The 18,583-nt window shown below is 37.0% G+C and overlaps 1 protein-coding gene across 2 annotated transcripts in view; it reads right to left on the bottom strand.

Moving 5' to 3' along the window:
- The window catches only part of LOC106542526 (RNA binding protein fox-1 homolog 1-like), a 32,003-nt gene extending 16,569 nt beyond the window's left edge, over positions 1-15,434 (bottom strand). The window contains exons 1-2 of one of the 2 annotated variants that reach the window (XM_087713693.1): positions 15,314-15,434; positions 3,919-4,134 (exon numbers count right to left, since the gene is read on the bottom strand). In XM_087713693.1, the coding sequence (XP_087569819.1) occupies positions 3,919-4,134; positions 15,314-15,400 (303 nt within the window). In that variant the 5' untranslated portion in view covers positions 15,401-15,434. Of the gene's footprint in view, positions 1-3,918; positions 4,135-5,176; positions 5,308-15,313 lie in introns of those variants that run through there. The other variant, XM_014058307.2, reaches the window with a different exon arrangement.
- Positions 15,435-18,583: the final 3,149 nt, after the last annotated feature.

Here is an 18,583-nt window from a genome sequence, read left to right as displayed (position 1 = left end):
AATTGACCAAATATCAAATTGTCAATCGGTGGACATTTTTATGGTCACAAACAATAAATAAGGCTACATCAGACAATCAGGAAAGGATACCCGTTTTCAAAGCTCTGTTTAAATTAATATAATTACCCTTAGTACTTTATAAAGAAAGATACATTTGTATAGGTATGCTTGTATGTTTTGTATGTTCTCTGTGTTATTAGTCATCACAAATTATCCACAAATAGATTACGTATTAAGTACCATAAAGTTTTGGCAAACAGGCTTTGACTCTGTTTAAAAAGCCACTATTTAAACCAATATTTAACTTCACTGCTCACTGTTGGCCCAAATAGTTTTCAACAACTATGTGACTTACTGTAATGACAGGGATTTGGGTTTCCATATGTCTCTAATGTTTTGGTTTGTGAAAGGCCATACGACCAAGCCTTGCTGGGGGGAAACCATTCAGTAGACGTAGTGCTCACAAAACTCAAGATGTAGCCCCCAGTCAAAACACTAGACGATTTCTAAGTAGTTGGGTTGCCAACTGGCCGATAGTTTGAGGGAGGAGGGAGGGAATCTGTTACTCTTCAGATAGACTATAATATCCACGCTGCTAAAATATCTGGAAAGTACTAGGTTGCCTCACTGAGCTTGTCTCTCTAGCAGAAGTTTGGAATATATCTTGATTGGTTTGTCTTGTCTATTAATTACAACAAATTATCTAATTGCCCTTAAGGGATCACCTATGGTTGCAAAATTTTCAGTACTGTATTCAATATATTTTAAAAAGACGTGGGATTCAGCACTGAAAATTGCCAGCAACCAAGTGGTAGGTATGTCATAGAAATGTGAGAGAGTGCAGCAAAACCTGCAGGCTAGGTTTTATCATGCATCAACATCAAAGCATAATGCTTCTCTAGAGAACAAAAGAGTATTGCAGCTTATTTACAGAGAACAAATATATTCTGAAAACTGCTGGAAGTAATGCCTCTACTAACACAGTCAAAAAGCAAACAGACTCAACTCATGGTGACTGTGGAACTTCCTGCTGGGATTTAACTACTTGAGCCATTCCAGAGGGGGAAAACAGAATATTGATACAGATAGCAAAATGTCTCAGGCAAATTCTGTAGCTGTCAGCAAAGTTGATGGGAAAAAAAAACACTGTCAAGATAGTCAGGATTAAGCAGACATACATTGTGAGCATTCACACTGCAGCTCCCCATATACCAAATTTGATACTTTTTCTCTTCTTTCTAGAACTCTGGTATGCACAAAGTATGAGAGCAATGAATCAATGTTCAGGAGCCAAGGTGGCGCAGTGGTTAAATGCAGCACTGCAGGCTACTGCTAGATCAGCAGTTCAGCGGTTCAAATCTCACCGGCTCAGGGTTGACTCAGCCTTCCATCCTTCCGAGGTGGGTAAAATGAGGACCCAGATTGTTGGGGGCAATATGCTGACTCCCTGTAAACCGCTTAGAGAGGGCTGAAAGCCCTATGAAGCTGTATATAAGTCTACTGCTATTGCTGTTTGAGTACAGAGAAACATCCAAACATTCTACGATATAAGGTTGGAAGACACTGGTGCACTATGGAATTCCGGACTCTCTTCAACCATGGCTTAGGAGGAATGGAAGTGATAAGCGATCTAAAGTATTTAGGTTCCTATGACCATAATTCCAAAAATAATAGAAGCATTAGAAAGGAAATGGTATAGGGTGGGATGGTGGGCTGTAGATAGAAAGTAGTTGACAAAATCAAGGATGTATTAGCCTTCATCTGCTCTATTATTTTAAACAATATCTCCTTCTCAGTCCCAAAGAAATCAACTTTACTTCAGCCCTTAAGCTAGCAATCCCTTCCAGTTTCTTTTTGGGAATATTAAAGGGGGGTACTAAACTGTGTTAAAACAAAACAGCCCTCACGGCAAAAATAAATTTGTTTTTGTCAACTACTAAGTAGATTGCCATTTGTTAACTACAAAGCAGCCCTGAATGAGAAGAAAATATGAGTGAAGCCCTTGCATGTTGAGAGTAGGGAGTAGAGAAACAGTAAATACAGTCAGGTTCACAGTTTAAAAAAATAGAACAGAAAGGTCCAGAAGCGGATTTTGGAGGGAAGGGACTAGCTTTTATTAGAATAGGAAAAAGAACTAAGAATTGACTGGAAGCCTCTTTTAGACTTTTGGTGTAAAAATAGGGGGGGGGGGTGAATTTGTGGCTCATGGTTTTGATGATTAGACAGAATATTTTATAGAAAGAATATTGTGATATAACTTCAAAGGTTAAAATATAATTGTACTTCTAATTATGGTGAAAAATATTAGAAGCCACTTCTATTTTTCAACCTTTTTCTTTTCTTCAACTTTTTGCTTTTTCTTGGCCTTTTCCTTTTTCCTTTACATCATATTAGCTTGTATGTGTTTTTTAAAAGTGTCAATACAAATCATACACAAGAAATATGAAAAGAAAAAAGTGAAGGTTTGAGCTACATTAGGGACTGATGATCTAAGAACTCAGTAAATTTGTTCCATATATTGTATTATGTCTTGTGACTTTGCTTCTTAAACTTCACAAGCATGCACGGAGAGTGAATTACTAGATATTCTACAGAAAGTAAATAACCATTTACATCCAGATGCTCAATAAGAGAAATTTTGAAAATCCTGATACATGATAAATTCAAGGCCCTGAATAATTTATCCTGTTTTAGATTAGGTTTAGATGTATTGGGATTAGGATAAGAGAAGATAAAGTTTGCTTGAATGGAAGGGGAACAGAGGAAGCTGATGGACAGCCAGGGCCCAAGGAAAATGCTCAAGCTAGCAAATGGGTGTGGCAATGCAGGTATTAGGGAACAGAGATCCAGATTTTTGCCTAGTCTCAACTAGGATAGTATAGTGGATTACTTTGGGGAAGTGTGTGTGTGTGTGCGTGTGTGTGTATCTGTGTGCGCATGCGTATGTCCTCTCTCTCACACACCCCAGGATTGTTGTGGTGTGAAAAGTAGGAGGGAATATTATGCATGCCACCTTGAGCTCCTGAATGAAAGGATGGGCACAAAACTAATAAATCAATCCTTGGGAAAAGAGCAATTCCCTGGAATTGGCAAATATGAAGGAAAGGAAAAGGAAATGTGCATGATCCCAGAGGAGTTGGTGATAGAATTGACCAAAACGTACCTAAATCTAAAGGACAGCCTGACCACTACTATTAACTAATTACTGAAATAAGACTTAGCAACATTTACATGCATCAAAAGCTCACAGATACGTAATAGTTATTCCACATTTCTACAAAATGAAAAGTGTAAGAAAAGTGTTTTCTGGCTCTAAAGATGTATCTTTTGACACTTCTGTTCATCTCCAGTCGTCCCCCCACCCCTAGAAATGAGGGTAGTTGCTTGGGATTGAGTTTTTGTCATGGTCAGCAGTGGCTCTTTTCCAATGCTTCAGGCACTTTCATTCAGACTTGGAAATACAAATAGCTGGGGCGTCTAAGGAAGCCCCAAGCATTCCAGGAAGCAAAGTCTTGTATGCCAAATCTTGGGTATGGGCAAACTCTAATCCACTCTTTAAATGACCCTTACCTTTCAGAAAACCCAGCCATCAAACATGCCACTGTGAATGATGCTATCCCTTTCACGAAGCAGCAGAGAATTTTGATAGCTGGATAGTTAACAAATAGATAACAGGAAAATACAACACATCAGGGTTCAAATACAAAGATGCAGGAAGAGGGTGTGATGGAAATGAGCTAACACCCTTTATAGCTTGTCTTGTTTTCTCTGCCAGAGAGAATATCAGAACCTGTTCTTGAGGAATACCTAAGAAATTATCCGTTATTATGCAGGCTAAGTCCTATTGCCGACTTCCACAATTACCCCAAATTACCCCTGCCTTGGCATTTCCCTCATGTGGACTAGATAACCACTTACGGCAGGAGGTGGAGGCAATGGTAGAGGATCCGATGCAGTTGTGCCCTGCTCAGGGAAGATGCGCAGGCTATGATCCAGGGCAGTTGGAGATGGGTACTCAGATGGGGTGGTGTGAAGATGGTATTGTGGGGGGAGTCGGGCCTGGGGTGGTGGATACTGGGCTGGAAACGTCTGAGTCATGGCATCAGTAGGTGGTACTGTAGCATCTGGACTACCCTGCAGGAAGTAAAAGTCAGAAGAAAATAAAGGTGACTGCTGCCCAACCTGTGAATCAAGAGACGCAAAGAAATAATTTTCTGAAGCAGATTCTTGAGAATAAAATATAAAATCCCCCACATCCACTAAACATCAACTACATTAACAGAGAACCCTAAAAAAAACCTCTTCTTTCAAATATACATTTTTTGTCTCTCCAGGGTTTCAAGTTTTTTCTAAGGAATATTATGACAAAGGATCTTCCCTCTATTTTCAAGGATCCTGGAAACTTTAATTTTTGTGTACATATTTTGTGTGTGAAGCTGAATTTCCTGATATGCATTGGAAAAGGCAACCAGTTGGGAAACCCTATTGTTAGCCCTTCAAGAGAAGGCAAGCTGAGAAAGACACCAATACTATTATTATAGGATATAATAGCAGAATCTTGAAACCGTGACTGATATAAAAGAGAATTAAGGCAGAGTTGACTTTCTTTCTTACCCCTCTTCCTTCCCACTGCTCAATAGTTGTTTACCTAAAAATCTTGAATTCCTTCAAAATCAACTCTGTCCTCTCCTACTTTATTTTTTAGATTTGTAAGCAAAACAATAATTGGAGAGCTGAAGAGATAAGGGTAACATTAGCCATGCATCAAATTTAACAGTGAAGTACAGTATAGAATTCCAAGATCTGAATGTATGTATAACCAGAGAATATATCCAAACAATTCACACAAACTACTGTACATGCACATTCAAATCCTGATATGACTATAAGTGGCAAGTGAAATAAAATGCTCTTACCCTCAGTAATGAAAAAAGCCCTAAATGCATTCTAATTCTCACGATATAACAAGCATCTGGTTGTATAACTAGGACGCCTGTGAAATAGAGTAGAAAAATCCCTACCTAATGCACAAGATTCCCCTCTTCCCTTAGTTTTGCAACCCCTGCGATAAATTGCTTTCCCTTCTATTCCCTCCCTCACGAGAAGACCCAAAGGTCCCAGCTTCCAAAACCTAGGCAGAGGGAAAATTCGGAAAAGTTTTTAGTATTTCACCCACCTACACCAACAGGCCCCATCCCTTGCCACCTCTGCTGCGAATCACTGCTAGGCGCGGAAGGATGCTTGGGGAGGAACACCCACCCATGCAGACGTCCCTTCCTCGGCCCATGCCCCACGACTATAAAGGCATTCCTTGTGTCTTCCCCGCAGCCAATGAGCATGAACCTCAGCACACACAGCTTCTCGGATTGGCTGCTCTCTTATCAGCTCTCCCGCCCACGCTTTCTCTGCTCTTCTTTGGAGCTGCTGTTCCGACTCCTTTGTCTTTCAGCTGTTTGAAAAAAAGCGGTGGGTGGGAGGGGGAATGGAAAGATATTTTTTTTTAACCACTCAGATCAGATTAAGGCGGCCGCCGACAGCTGCGTATTTTTTCTTGGAATTTGCAATTTGTCCTGCGCTTGTTTAGCACCTGTCCCACCTGTCCAAAGGCAGGCGTGGGGATTAATCGGAGCTGGAGTTGGAAAAATGTAAAACTGAGAGATTCTTAGGAGGTGAATTGGTGTCTCAAACAAAAGCAGGCCAAATTGTTTTGCCCAAGGCATCTTTTTAAGACTAGAGAAGTTAATCCAGTGGCTGCTGGATTTTTTGTTCAGCAGTTCCCACCATAACTGGACCTGACAGTTAGTCATAAGTCATAAAACGGGTCACCCTGTGACCATATCCAATTTTAGGATCGTTTTGGTGGTGCTGTTAAGTAAACACTGTGGTTTTTAAGCAAATCCATTGTTCGCTATAGGGTGGCTGCAAATAATCATAAATGATGAGCACCACCAAAAAAAAAATGTCATGTGATTGAAGGATGATAATGTCAGAACTTTGAAACTGGGTCATAAGTAGTTTTTCAGGAATCCATCATAACTTTGAATGATTGTTAATCATCTGGCCATAAGTTGAGAACTACCTGTACAGGGAACTAGCATTTATACTTATTGCATAGTTACATGAATTATTTTAAGTAGGGCTGCACACTGTATAGCACTTTGACTATTAAAATTCCATTTTTTTTCAGTATTATATGGTCATCTCATATAGCATCCAGGATTTTATGTGTTGATGCTGAGGTATATCTTGTTCAGTGCTCCAACAATTTCAAGAGCTCATATTGGAATTAATACATGTGGCCACATACAGCCTGAATTTCAGGCTGTGGCAACCAAGTAGATTTTACAAAGATGTATGCTTGAAGAAGACTGGTAAGAATAAAAGTAATTAATTAAAAATTCCTGTACCATATTGAAGTTGATTTTTCAGTCTACTTACATATTTTTTTTGTCAAAAATAGAAACAGATTGGATAGATAGATACAAGAAGAATATGAAGAAATTAAAAGTCTAGTTGTTTTCTGTGTCCTGGGTTGACATAATTGAATGCTAAGAAGAAATGTGTTCCTATAAGAAAAATTAGATGGCAGGAATAAAGTTTTTTTTACAAGGGGTTAAATTTAAACATATCATGGTTAAATGACTAAGTTGATTTATGGTATTATTTTTTTATTTACAAGTATAACCTCCACTTCCTAATTTACTTAGGTGAATTGTGAGAATAGGATTTATGGGTAATGGTCTTTGTCTCCTTACCCCTTCAAAGTATTATTCTATTTGTGAAATCTCACTTGTTCCCTGAAGAACTACACTGTGCATCGATGTGTACAAACACATATGGTTGCACATACGAGTTTACAAAAGTAAGACCAATCAGATTTTATTAAACAGATGCAGAAAGAGTTATTATGTGAGTTCAGTCACTCTGTTCAGCAAAACATAACTGATGTCTTAGCAACTTGTGTGAATATTTAATTATTTAGTCATTTAATGAATATACCGCTGTAAACTGCACAGATTACACACAGTATACAACAATAAAACAGTAGATAAAACTTAGACTAATGGAACAGTAGCTCAGATGATACTCATTCATCATCCTCCCCCAAAAACCTCTACAAATAAGTTCCATTTTCACTAGTTTCATAGGTAATTAGGTATGTATTAACTTGGCCTCCAGAATCAAAGACAGAGACCTCCAAGTGGAAACTTGTAATGGGGTCATATAATTTACTGTGATGCGTGAATCCAGATATTAAGATTTATAAGTAAAGATTTATAACTTAGCACTATGTATGACACTGCAAATTAGCCAACTGTCACTTAAGTGAAATAATAGGTAAACTTTTATTTAAATATTGTATGAGCTCAATCATTAATTGATATTGCCTGAAAGAAAATTCATTGTTATTTTGGTACTAATAACATATAAATAAGTATCATTGTTAATTTTTTGAACATAGTAATTTCATAAAGGTAAAGGTCGCAAATATGTGCTAGTTATTCCTAACTCTAGGGGGCAGTGTTCATCTCCGTTTCAAAGCCAAAGAGCCAGCGCTGTCCGTCTCCATGGTTATATGGCCAGCATGACTAAATGCCAAAGGTGCACAGAACGCTATTACCTTCCCACCTAAGGTGGTCCCTATTTTTCTATTTGCATTATTTCCATGCTTTCAAACTGCTAGTTTGACAGAAGCTGGGACAAGTAATGGGAGATCACTCCGTTACCCGGTGCTAGTGATTCGAACCGCCGAACTGTTGACCGTTCTGATCGACAAGCTCACTGTCTTAGCCACTGAGCCGCCACATCACTTCTAGTAATTTCATAGGATCAAACAATTATTCTACAGAATAGTCCAGTGTTATATCCAGGCTTTATTCTACAGTATTCAAAGTGGACCAAAACAAAAAGAAATGGGCATATAAATATGCACATACAAAATGGGGAGGCTTTGGATGCAGAGTTGATTCAGCCATCTTGTTTTGATTCCCTGATCCTGCCCTGATTTTATCTTATTTTTTTAGAAAAATACTTGCAACTGAAACAAGATAAGCTGAAAGTTGTTTTAGAATAGTAAACCAGTATGTTTCTAGTAAATGCCTTCTTATCAGGCCCACTTCATAATATCTCGTTTCAGAAGTACCCACTTTCCAACTCCACATCAGTCTTCATCTATTTCTGTAACTGCAGAAGCACAGGAGTTGACTTTGTTTCCAGATTTGTTTGTCCTTTGACCTACATTAGCCAGAATTTACTTTCTCTCCCAGTTTTCTATCCCACAAGGAAAAAAAACTAAATTAAAAACTCTTCTCCCCTCAGAAAAAAAAGAAGAAAGAAAGCATAATATGAAAACATCAATTTGCAAGCCCAAGTTTGTAAATTTTCTACCCTAGGCAAATACTTTACAATTTAATTAACTTAACATCATACTAAGGAGAATAGGAATGTAGCCAGTGCATACAAGTGTTTTATAAAGTACATAATTTGTGAAAAGGGATGTCCACAGTGGTAGGTGGGTAAGCAAAATCAAGATGGGTGCATCACTAAAAGAGGTGGGGCTTCCTTTGAATAGTTCCAACTGCCATCTTGTCTTTTCTTAACCCTCACTGAAGATGTCCCTGCTTGAGAAAGAAATGGCTTCATTTTTATTCTCTTTTAATCTGTAATAATAATTTTTAGTCTTTAGAAAGTAATAAGTACTATAAACACAAAAAATCTGACATAAAATTCAAACTGGCCAAGGGATGTACAAAGACTTTGTGAAAGCAACTGATTAATATTCAATATAATCAATATTCTTAATTTACAAGTGATGCACACTTGAAACTGAAAGTAAGGTTCAACACAAGATAAACCATAGTATTGCTTTGCTTTTTTTAAAAAGCTGCAATCTCATTTGCTCCAGGGAAATTTTTAAATATTAGCAACACATTGCAAATGTCCAGAGAATACTCACTAAATCCTAGTCTTACTGTGGTAAAAAATGGAAAACCAAGATAAGCACTTTTAATTTGAATTTCTCCAGTGTCTGAATGAGCATATGGAAACTCAGTCCATAAACTCTAGAAACAGCTGTGTTGAGTGAGCTACTTGAGTGTTTTACTCTGTCAGTGTGACAACTGTTTCAAGCACTGAACACACGGTACACATCCCAACCTGTCTGCATGCTATTATCCCTCAAAACTGTATTCCCTAGTTGCTTTCACGATGGGATTTTTATGTAATTAAGCCTTCTACATATTGTGCAGCATTAGAAGCGGATCACTGCTAGGGGAAGATTCTTCTACTTAAATTGGCAGAGAAAATAATGACTTCAAGATTTGAGAGAATTCTTTGTTTTATAAGCTGGTTTTATAAGGTCTAGTTGTGAAATACAGAGTGGACAAAATGTCAAGTGGGGTCATAGACATCTCTGCTTTCTTTTAAAAAATGGTGATTAAAGAGGACTTGATTTCTTAAAAGAGAAAAAAATCTTATCTGCTCCGGAATAAACAAAAGATGGTTTGAAATCATAATGACTGACAGTCTATTGAACTCCCAAAGGTGCTTTTTCAGGAGTCATCTTTTTTCTTTGAAGACATTTCGCTTCTCATCCAAGAAGCTTCTTCAGCTCTGACAGGATAGTGGGGAATGGAAGTATTTATAAATGCAAGGAATATAAATCCTTCTATCCCCCACTATCCTGTCAAAGCTGAAGAAGCTTCTTGGATGAAAAGCGAAATTTCAGAGAAAAAAACAAGAATGTCCAGTTGCCTTCTGAAAAAGCACCTTTGGGACAGCCATGACCTGGATCACTGAGAATCTCTACAGACTTTTAGTCTATTGGATTAAAGGCAAATGCTTAGCAGCTGAAGTTGCCAACTGTTGTCAAAACAAGTGTTTCCTTCTTTGTCAGAGTTACAAACTGCACCATATTATAAACAAAGCAGATAGCATGTCATACTGATTGCTGTGGACTTATTTGAGCAGGAATTCTATTTTAGAAGACTACTGCCCACCTACCAAGTATCTGCCCCTCAAAAATAGTTTCACTGTATAAATCCACCTTCATTTTGGAGTTAGCAATTTGATCTGCTTAAATGTGTATGTGTTTATGTATAATCAAGAAACTCTCACACAAACAGCAGCTGAAGAGAAGCTTAGTCTAATAGGAGGGGTACTTTATGACATCTGTTTTCTAAAATGGTCTTTCTCCATCCCATGGGGAAACAAAGGGAGAATATAGATATGGATGACATTTGCCAGCCATCACTTGTTCAGAGATTGATGTACTTTCTCTTACCCCATCAAAAAAAAGTATCTGTCTTGCAAACAGTATCACCAAGTAGTTTGAAAACCAGTCCCCCAACACTCTTTCTTATCATAGTTGGCTCTACTTTCAGCACTTATAAATAGCTCTATTTGACTACAGCACTTTCTTGTCACTCATTGCTCAAAAGGGCAGGGGGGTTGGGAAGGCAAACGTATTTGTAAATAGAACCTATATCAAGGAATCTTCCGGAGGTTTGGGGGAAGGATTGATGAGGGGCCTTTGGCAGGAAACTGTAGTAAGAGTTGTTAAGTGGACTTCTCTTGAAATCTTTTGTGGAATACCAGTCATAAATAGTATGCAATCGTATTTCACAAAGCTCTAATGACTGGAATAATAGTGTAACATAAAAATGATTCTTGCACCATTATGGACTGGAAAAATACTGTTTTGATACCTTTTCCCTGCATAGCAGGATGCTTTATATGGGACTAATTTAGTTAATTTTTTCCCCTTAGGAAGAGATTTTCCTATAACTTGCAAAAGTTAAAAAGAAATAAGTTTATTGTTAATGCTTAGAGTGTTTGCTTTGTTTTGAACACTAAGAGTCAAGCTTTCAGGCACACAATTGATAAATCTGTGACTTTTCATATATGATTTTGATATGGTTGCCAATTCTAAGCAACTGGCCAGTTATTGGCAAGAATCTATTCAAGATGAAGATCTTTTCAAGAAGCTTTATGTTTCCTTTGATTGAGACATTAGCACAAGAAGATGTAGCTGACTGTAGCTGCAAGCTGACTGTGATAATGAAGTCCAATACATTTGGAGGGCACCAAACAGGGGAAGCATGTTTTAGGCCATGATCAGCATCTACTATATATCCATTGCATATTTTCCATTGTTTCAAGGACAAACACTATTTGCAATCTCTTAAACTACCTTTGCCTCTATCTTTCTTTTGAGAGGTTTTGGAAATAAACTTATAACTTTTTAAAAATTTTAACCAGGATGGTGGCAGCAACAGGTCCATCTTGACAGCAAAGTCTATGTCAAATTTCAAGTGGATTTGCTTTTTGATTTATTGCACATCCTGCTTTTTTCATTAATAGAATGCTCAAGGAGGCTAACAACATTGTGGGGTATTTTGTTGTTGTTATAAAAATAACTCCAGGAATCACAACAAATATTCAACAACAAAATATAAAAGCAAGACGATTAATGCATATTAAAATATGTGAATATTATATAAATTATCCTAAAAATCATTCTATTCAAGCTTAGGTTGGATCTTAAATTGCTGTCCTCAAGGAAGGCAAAAATGTGTTTTTCTCTCATCCTTGACTCAGGAGAAAAGTATATCAACATAAATTGAAATTGAGTCCCCCCCCCAAAAAAAAACTTTCTTGCATCCCAACAAAAAGAAGGGATGGTTTTGTTGCCCTTTCACAGAGTCCCCTTGCACCCAGTGTCACCCACAGGTTGAAAAATCAACCACCAAACACACTTGGGGGTTCAACCATTCCTTTTTATTATTTGGCTTTATTTTTAATTATTTATAGTGTGCTGCTTCTCCCAGGAGATTGATAGTCTTCTCAGAAAAACAGAAAATCAATACACCCACGTCAAACAGCCCATCGCTTCCAAGGTTTGTCTGAGTAATTGGAAGAATTGATTTAAAATACAAAAATGTGAAGCTCAACCCAGAAAACTCTCGATGCAATTGTGCCTCTGGATTTTTCTTTCTCCTTCAGGAAACCAATTTCCCTCTCAAAATGTTTTGGTCAAGGAAAGAGCCTTTTCCATTCCACATTTGTGTGCGTATGCATAGACTTCTTTCTTATATGACCTCTCAGCTTATACATACACATATCTCAAATAGATGGAGTCCTTTCAAGCCTATTAATCTCCTGGCAATTTAATATTCCTTTGTTAAAAAAAAAGGACATATTCGATCTTCTTGTACAGAAAGTAAAATCGCAAAGGCCAGCAGTATCCAGCAATCAAATGAGGAGAGAAAGTTTCTAGAACAGATTCCATTCTGGGACCATCATATCCCAGCTTATCCCCAAAACGTAATAAATTGTCTGTACATGAAGCTTTGTATTGGGAGAGAAAGGAACACAATTTGAAACTAAAGGTAGGTCTAGATCAAGGGTAAGATGAAGATAATCTCATGAGGCCACATCCTTCAAAAATGGGTAGACATTTTTATGGCATTAGCAAGAAAGTCTAGAGGAGAAGGCATTCCATAGTTTAGAAGCCATGTGAAAGAAGGCTGTTCTTCATGATTGCTAAGATTCAGAAGCACAGAGCATCTCTGCAATGGATTCTTCTGCAGATCTTAATGTTCAAGTAAGGTTATAAAAGGATAGACAGTTGTTCAAACAATCAGGCCCTAACCTTTGAGGGCTGAAAGATTATCTTGAATTGTGCCTGGAATTAAATATGGACATTATATGACTCAGGTTTAATTGCACTGATTAGTAACCAATGTCCTCATTTCAGCTTCTTCATATTGCATCATTTGAGATTTCTGGACAATTTTCAAGTATGGCTCCATATATAGCACATTGCATTAATTAAATTATGGTACTTCTAAGGTGTGGAGAACTGCCAAATTCAATTAACTCAGGAATGGTCATAGCTAGCTCATTAGATGTAATTGTAAGAACACAGTCTTGCCCAGGAGTGAGCCTACATTTTCAAATGAATAAGCTGGGCTACTTATTGCTAATGCTAAATGTAATAATTAGCAATGTCTCAGCAGAGGGAGTGTCTTTTAGGATAGCATTACAAGATAGACCTCTACCATTTTAAAAAATTGCAGAACAATGGCACAAAGAAGTGTCTTCCAACAGAGAGGAAAATTTAGGAGTTTAAGAGAATAATGGGTAATACCTGTCTTATTCTGTCTAAAGTAGGGCAGGTCATTTCAGAAATATTCTGCTTTGTCAGATGTTTTCATTAATTTAATACTATTAATAATACTGTGATGAAAGAAGCAGAAATAAAATATCTGTGGTGCTTCTCTTTTGAATAAAAGAACAAAGTTGATAGTTCACAATCATTTAAAGTAGGAATAAGCAAGTTGATGCTTAAAAATATCTGGACTATAATATCCACAGTGTCTTGCCATTTGACAAGCTGGTTGATGCCAATTGGATACTGAAGAGCATAAGATTATCTATTTCTGCATTGCACAATTGTTCAGGCACAATTGAACTATACAATGCAATCCTCTCAACACAAGCAACAAATCATTTATAGATTTCAATTATATTATTAGATTCAAATTTCTGCCTGAGGTCACAAAACATTTTATTATCTCTGGGGTCTACCTTGGTTTGTTATGGGCATGGTTTGTTCTGCTTTGGTTATTATGCTGCTTATGGTTTTTTTTGTTGCATTTTAACCAGTGGCTTTGCAATGTTTTAGATTCCTCTTATTCTGTGAGACACAATTGTTTCCCCTGTGATAAACATGATAAAGGTAGAACAAAATGCATAGACCCCCCCCCCCCTTAAAATTAAGGCTGCCTTAATGCATAATTAAACCTGGATGGTCAAATACACATTTTTTGACAAAAAATTGTCAGAATTGTAAATTATTTCAAAAGCATCTCACTCAATATGCTCTTGGTTATCATCTTTTGGTATATACTTGGCTCACAAAAACGAATCCACAGGATCTGAGTTTAGATAATATAGTCCACATTAACAAAATACAATTGCTGTGTTTACAAGGCATATTGCATCCAAAAACATAAATCATATTATGAGTTTTATGTGATGGCTTGGTTCATATAACACCATGACAATGGCTAGTTCCTTAAACATTTTTAATGCCTTCAAATCAGTGTTGACTCATGGCAACTTTCTGGACTAGTCTCTGCTGCTTTCTTGGTAAGATTTCAGAATTGGCCTCCTTCCTAGAAACAGAATGACTGATCCAAGCTCACCAGCTGGTTTTGTGTCTAACTGGTTTCCCAGTTTCTAGCTTGGTGGCTTAACCACTATACCAAACTGGCTCTCCTAAAACATGTTGGATCCAATCCAATTTTAGCCTAGCCTAGTCCAGATTATTGCATAACCCAAGCTAGAAAATGAATAAATGGAGGAAAATACTTAGGCAATCTGAAAGCTAATTATGTCAATTCAATCATTGTGCAAGTATTTAATGTTGATCCAAAAGTAAACAAGACTGCTTGGATGCCTATATTTCTCAGGATGCCATCAAAGGAGCACATTTTCCAGCTTCATCATTTTACACTTGCAAGGAATTTTAGAATACTTTACTTATACTGTAAATAGGTATAGGGCACCAACATTCATTTTGCTAACCCATGTTATTCATGCATTCTACCATTTTTTCTTCTACATTGAGCATAATTTAAACTTGTAACATAACTGAAGACAGCTTGTGCTCTTATTAATTATAAAATGCTTATAATATCAAGAATGGCCCTCCATGTATTGAAGCATAGGGTGGTATTTGTTTATATTTTATTTCAAAACCACTAACAGTTTTGGGTGATTAAAAAATTACAAATGATGTGGCATCACTGAAAAATTAGAAGAAAGCCAACTCCTAAATAGAGTAGAATCTGAGAGATATAACCTTTTCCTCTCATCAAATATATTATGCTGTCCACCAAAGTCAATTTTCCTTTTTAAACTTTAAGACTGGCAGAGAGCAAAAAAATGTACAACAGAGGTTCCATCCATTATATTCTTAAGGTCTTTCAGTGGACATGTTCCATCTGGTATACAAACTAAAGGAAATCCATAGGACAAAGGACAGAATGGATCAATCTCCTTGTTCCTGAAGAAGCTGTAAATATCCCTTTCCATACAAGGAGAAGACTTTCCCTGTCTGAGCAATTCTGTAAAAATAACTCAGGAATGGAGAGATTTATCAATGGGGGAAGCTTTATCAGCTGTCCCAAGACCACCAAGACAGGCACAGCTGGGCTTTGTCAATGACACTGAAATATTTCTTCTATCTCACACAAACAGACACAAACACATGTATAAATGTATACATAATTACAAATGATCATACCTGAACAAGCCCAGAGTAGCATTGGGGTGCCGGAGGATAGACAGGCAGGCTGTAGGGGTGCAGAACCACAGCTGGAGGGGACAACATGGCACATAATAAAGGAAGGGCCCTACTTCTAAGTCCCAAAAGGAGTCAAAAGTGCCTCTGTTCAAGCAGCTTTGGCACCAGCTGAGGGAGTGTTGAGTGACAGATGGGACAGTGCCATTGAAGGACGCCAACAGCTGTCAAAAACAAGTGTCTGTTGCAAACAGGCTGGGTAAAAGCATCTGCACCATGATAGAATCTCAGCAAGGATAAATAATGTTATGATTCAGCCAAAGTCAGAACATTGAAATTCTACCATTTTTAGCAGAAACCCTGTATACTGGAAACTGGGGGACCTGCACCATAAACCTGTGCAGATTTACTCAGGTGCAAAAGCCATTGAATTCAAAAGATCAGAGTCCAAAATAAATGTCTCTAAGACTGCAGCTTAAGATGTTCCTAATTTTACTTAGACCATCCTAGTAGTATCATATACTATTATGTTGAATTGTATGCTTAATATGCATGCATTTGAAAAGAAATGTTAGGTTTATATATTAATTCTACAAAAATACGTATATATGATTTCTTGCCCATTTAGTTTAATTGGAAAACTGTATTTTAAAAGATTTGATTAACCCACTAGGATAACTGAATTTCAATTTACACATGGATTATACTTCCCAACTTAAAAAGAGGTCAAATGTATTTCCCATATAAAGCATCCTGCCTAATGTGTATGGTTTCTGAATGTGCCTAACTTATTGCCTGCTTTTTAAATTATTTAAAGCCCATTCCTTAATAAATATACATCTTTCCACACTTTAAGATTCAGTGATGAAAATTGTTCTTTCTTACTGCTGGCATTCAGATTTTCGGTTCAGCATTGAAATTATTGTTTGGGTACTATTTGTCTCATTGATTTTTTTTTCTGGCTCTCATATTGCAAACCTCCTCGTTGAAAAGAAGCTGAGCCATTTTGTTTTTGTGGTTTTTTACAAAATGGCTAACACTACCACAGAAAATTTTTGTCCTCCATTATTTTTTTTTAATGAAGGGGCTGTCTAACCTTTTCTATTTTCTATGCTTGGTATATTTGATTTAGTTGAAAGATATAAATAAAGGCTTCCTTCTCCCTCCTCAAGTGTAATATAAGCACTACACATCTCAAAGAAAAAGCAAACAAGAAAAAGAAATATAAAATTAAAAAATTTAGATACAAATCTAAGAAATAAATAAATGGGGAGTGAAGCTTTACATTTTGCATTACCTTTTTTTAAAAATTAGGAGATGAATGTAGAAACAAGGAAAAATGGCTCCATGCTAGAGGTGCAGATTCCTTATATGGTCAAAACTGTTTTGAAGCAAATATGTGAACATTCAATTCATCCATCTAAAGAAGAATTTTAGAGAAGTAAAAAGAAAAAAAAATGTGACCTTTGGATTAAATTTAATAAAAGTGCCTATGTATGATAAACTTTACCTGGTTCAGTAATTGTTAACAGCAACAGCAAGAGAAGCCTTTGTTCTGAAGGTCAAATACCTTGAGCATAAGTAAGACCCACATTATAGGCAGAACTGGGAGAGTGGCTGAGACCTAGCCATTGGGTTGGGAGCTGCTTCTCTGCTCCCCCCCTTTTTTCTTTAGTGGTTTTCTTATTTTCCTTATGAATGGTTGTTTAATGATCAATCAAAGGTACAATGGACTTTCCTAGAGACATTTATGACCCAGATTCGAAGTTTTGATGGCTGTATCCTAAAGTCTTGTAACTGCACTTTGGGTGTTCAGTAATCAGTCTGCATTCATAGCCATTTGCAACACTCCATGGTTACACAACTGTTTTACGATGGTTCACCCCAAATTGGCATTTAAGTCCAGTTTTCAGCAAAACTGGCCTACTGCGAACCATTCATTTGCCACAAAAAAAGTCATAAAATCAGGTTGATTATGTGGGTGACCCAATTTATAACTGTCATGAGTTATGGCTGTTATAGAAAGGCTCTATTATGATCATAAAATTAAGCCAAAGGCTCTGTGAATTTAAGTTGCAAATCATGTAAAATTAGGGATATCCCAGAAAAATTGCAATGGCCGATACCTAATTATAAACTAGCAAGCTAACAGGGTTATCATTAGCCAATCAAAAAGATCAGAATACAAATTTTAATATACCACAAGTGCATGTGAATTAGAATTAGCAAATACAACACTCACCATTATACTTTTTTCTGTTATTAGATTATATCTTTAAGAGTTTTTATTTTACTAGGGTCCTTGTACGGTGAGTCGCAGCAGGATCTAAAGATTTCATTTTATAAGGCTGGCAATCACCTTGTGGCACTAGGAAAATATAAAGCTTTAGAAATCAAATCATTGGCCAAAGAATTGTCAGCAATACTTAGGTAAGGAGAGCTCAAGCGATTGAGGGCCTAAGGCTTTCTGAAATTTCACAGCAGCACAGGAGGGCTCCTTAATTTAAGACCACATAATCTAGAGGATAAACCCAGATCTTCATACCTAGCATGGGTCCCAATGCTGAATTAGCTATGGTCTCATAGCTAAGCAATTAGGAATACATTATTTAGAGCAAGAAGAATGGTATTTTTCAAAGAAGATTGGGAATATATTGAGAATCGATAAGGAAACTGGCACGATTATCTTATAGCTGCACTGGATGTGGGAATCACCCTGGCATTATTAGGATTTAGCATTTGAGTATAGCATTTGAATATAAAATTATGAAAATAATTTTCATAATCTCTCCCACTCCATTTCTGTGCCACTGTCTCATTCTTTTTCCTAATTTCATGGGAGGGGACAGATTTCGTGGGTTCCATGTTTTGAAAAAACAGGCTGAGAAATACTGTTTCTTGTAAGTAATCTAATTGCTAATACTGACAAAAATAATCAAAAATAGTTCAAAAGTTTATTCCTTTAAGCAAAAGGTGCTGTAACTTCACAAAACAAAGCAAAAAATTCAGCAGCTTTAATACAAAAAGTGTATATCCACATGCTACCTGCTTATCCTGCCCCACTAGGGTTCCCTGGTTAATTTATTTCCCTTTCTTAAAAGCTGAGCAAGTACTTTTGTTCTCAGAAGTCACTGCCAACTTGTAAGCCAGGCTTTATTTGAATTGAATTGAATTTATTATATTTCTATGCCGCCCTTTTCTCCGAGGGGACTCAGGGCAGCTCACAACTCAAGTCGGGGGGGGGGGATACAAATAGGGCAAAAAAGACATGGA

Source organism: Thamnophis sirtalis, unplaced genomic scaffold (genome assembly GCF_051295495.1).
Source record: "Thamnophis sirtalis isolate CommonGarterSnake01/CBP01778 unplaced genomic scaffold, rThaSir2_p1.2 scaffold_4, whole genome shotgun sequence".
Lineage (NCBI taxonomy): Eukaryota > Metazoa > Chordata > Lepidosauria > Squamata > Natricidae > Thamnophis > Thamnophis sirtalis.
Note: the sequence above shows the minus strand (reverse complement) of the source record. Positions and strands in the feature narration are given on the sequence as shown.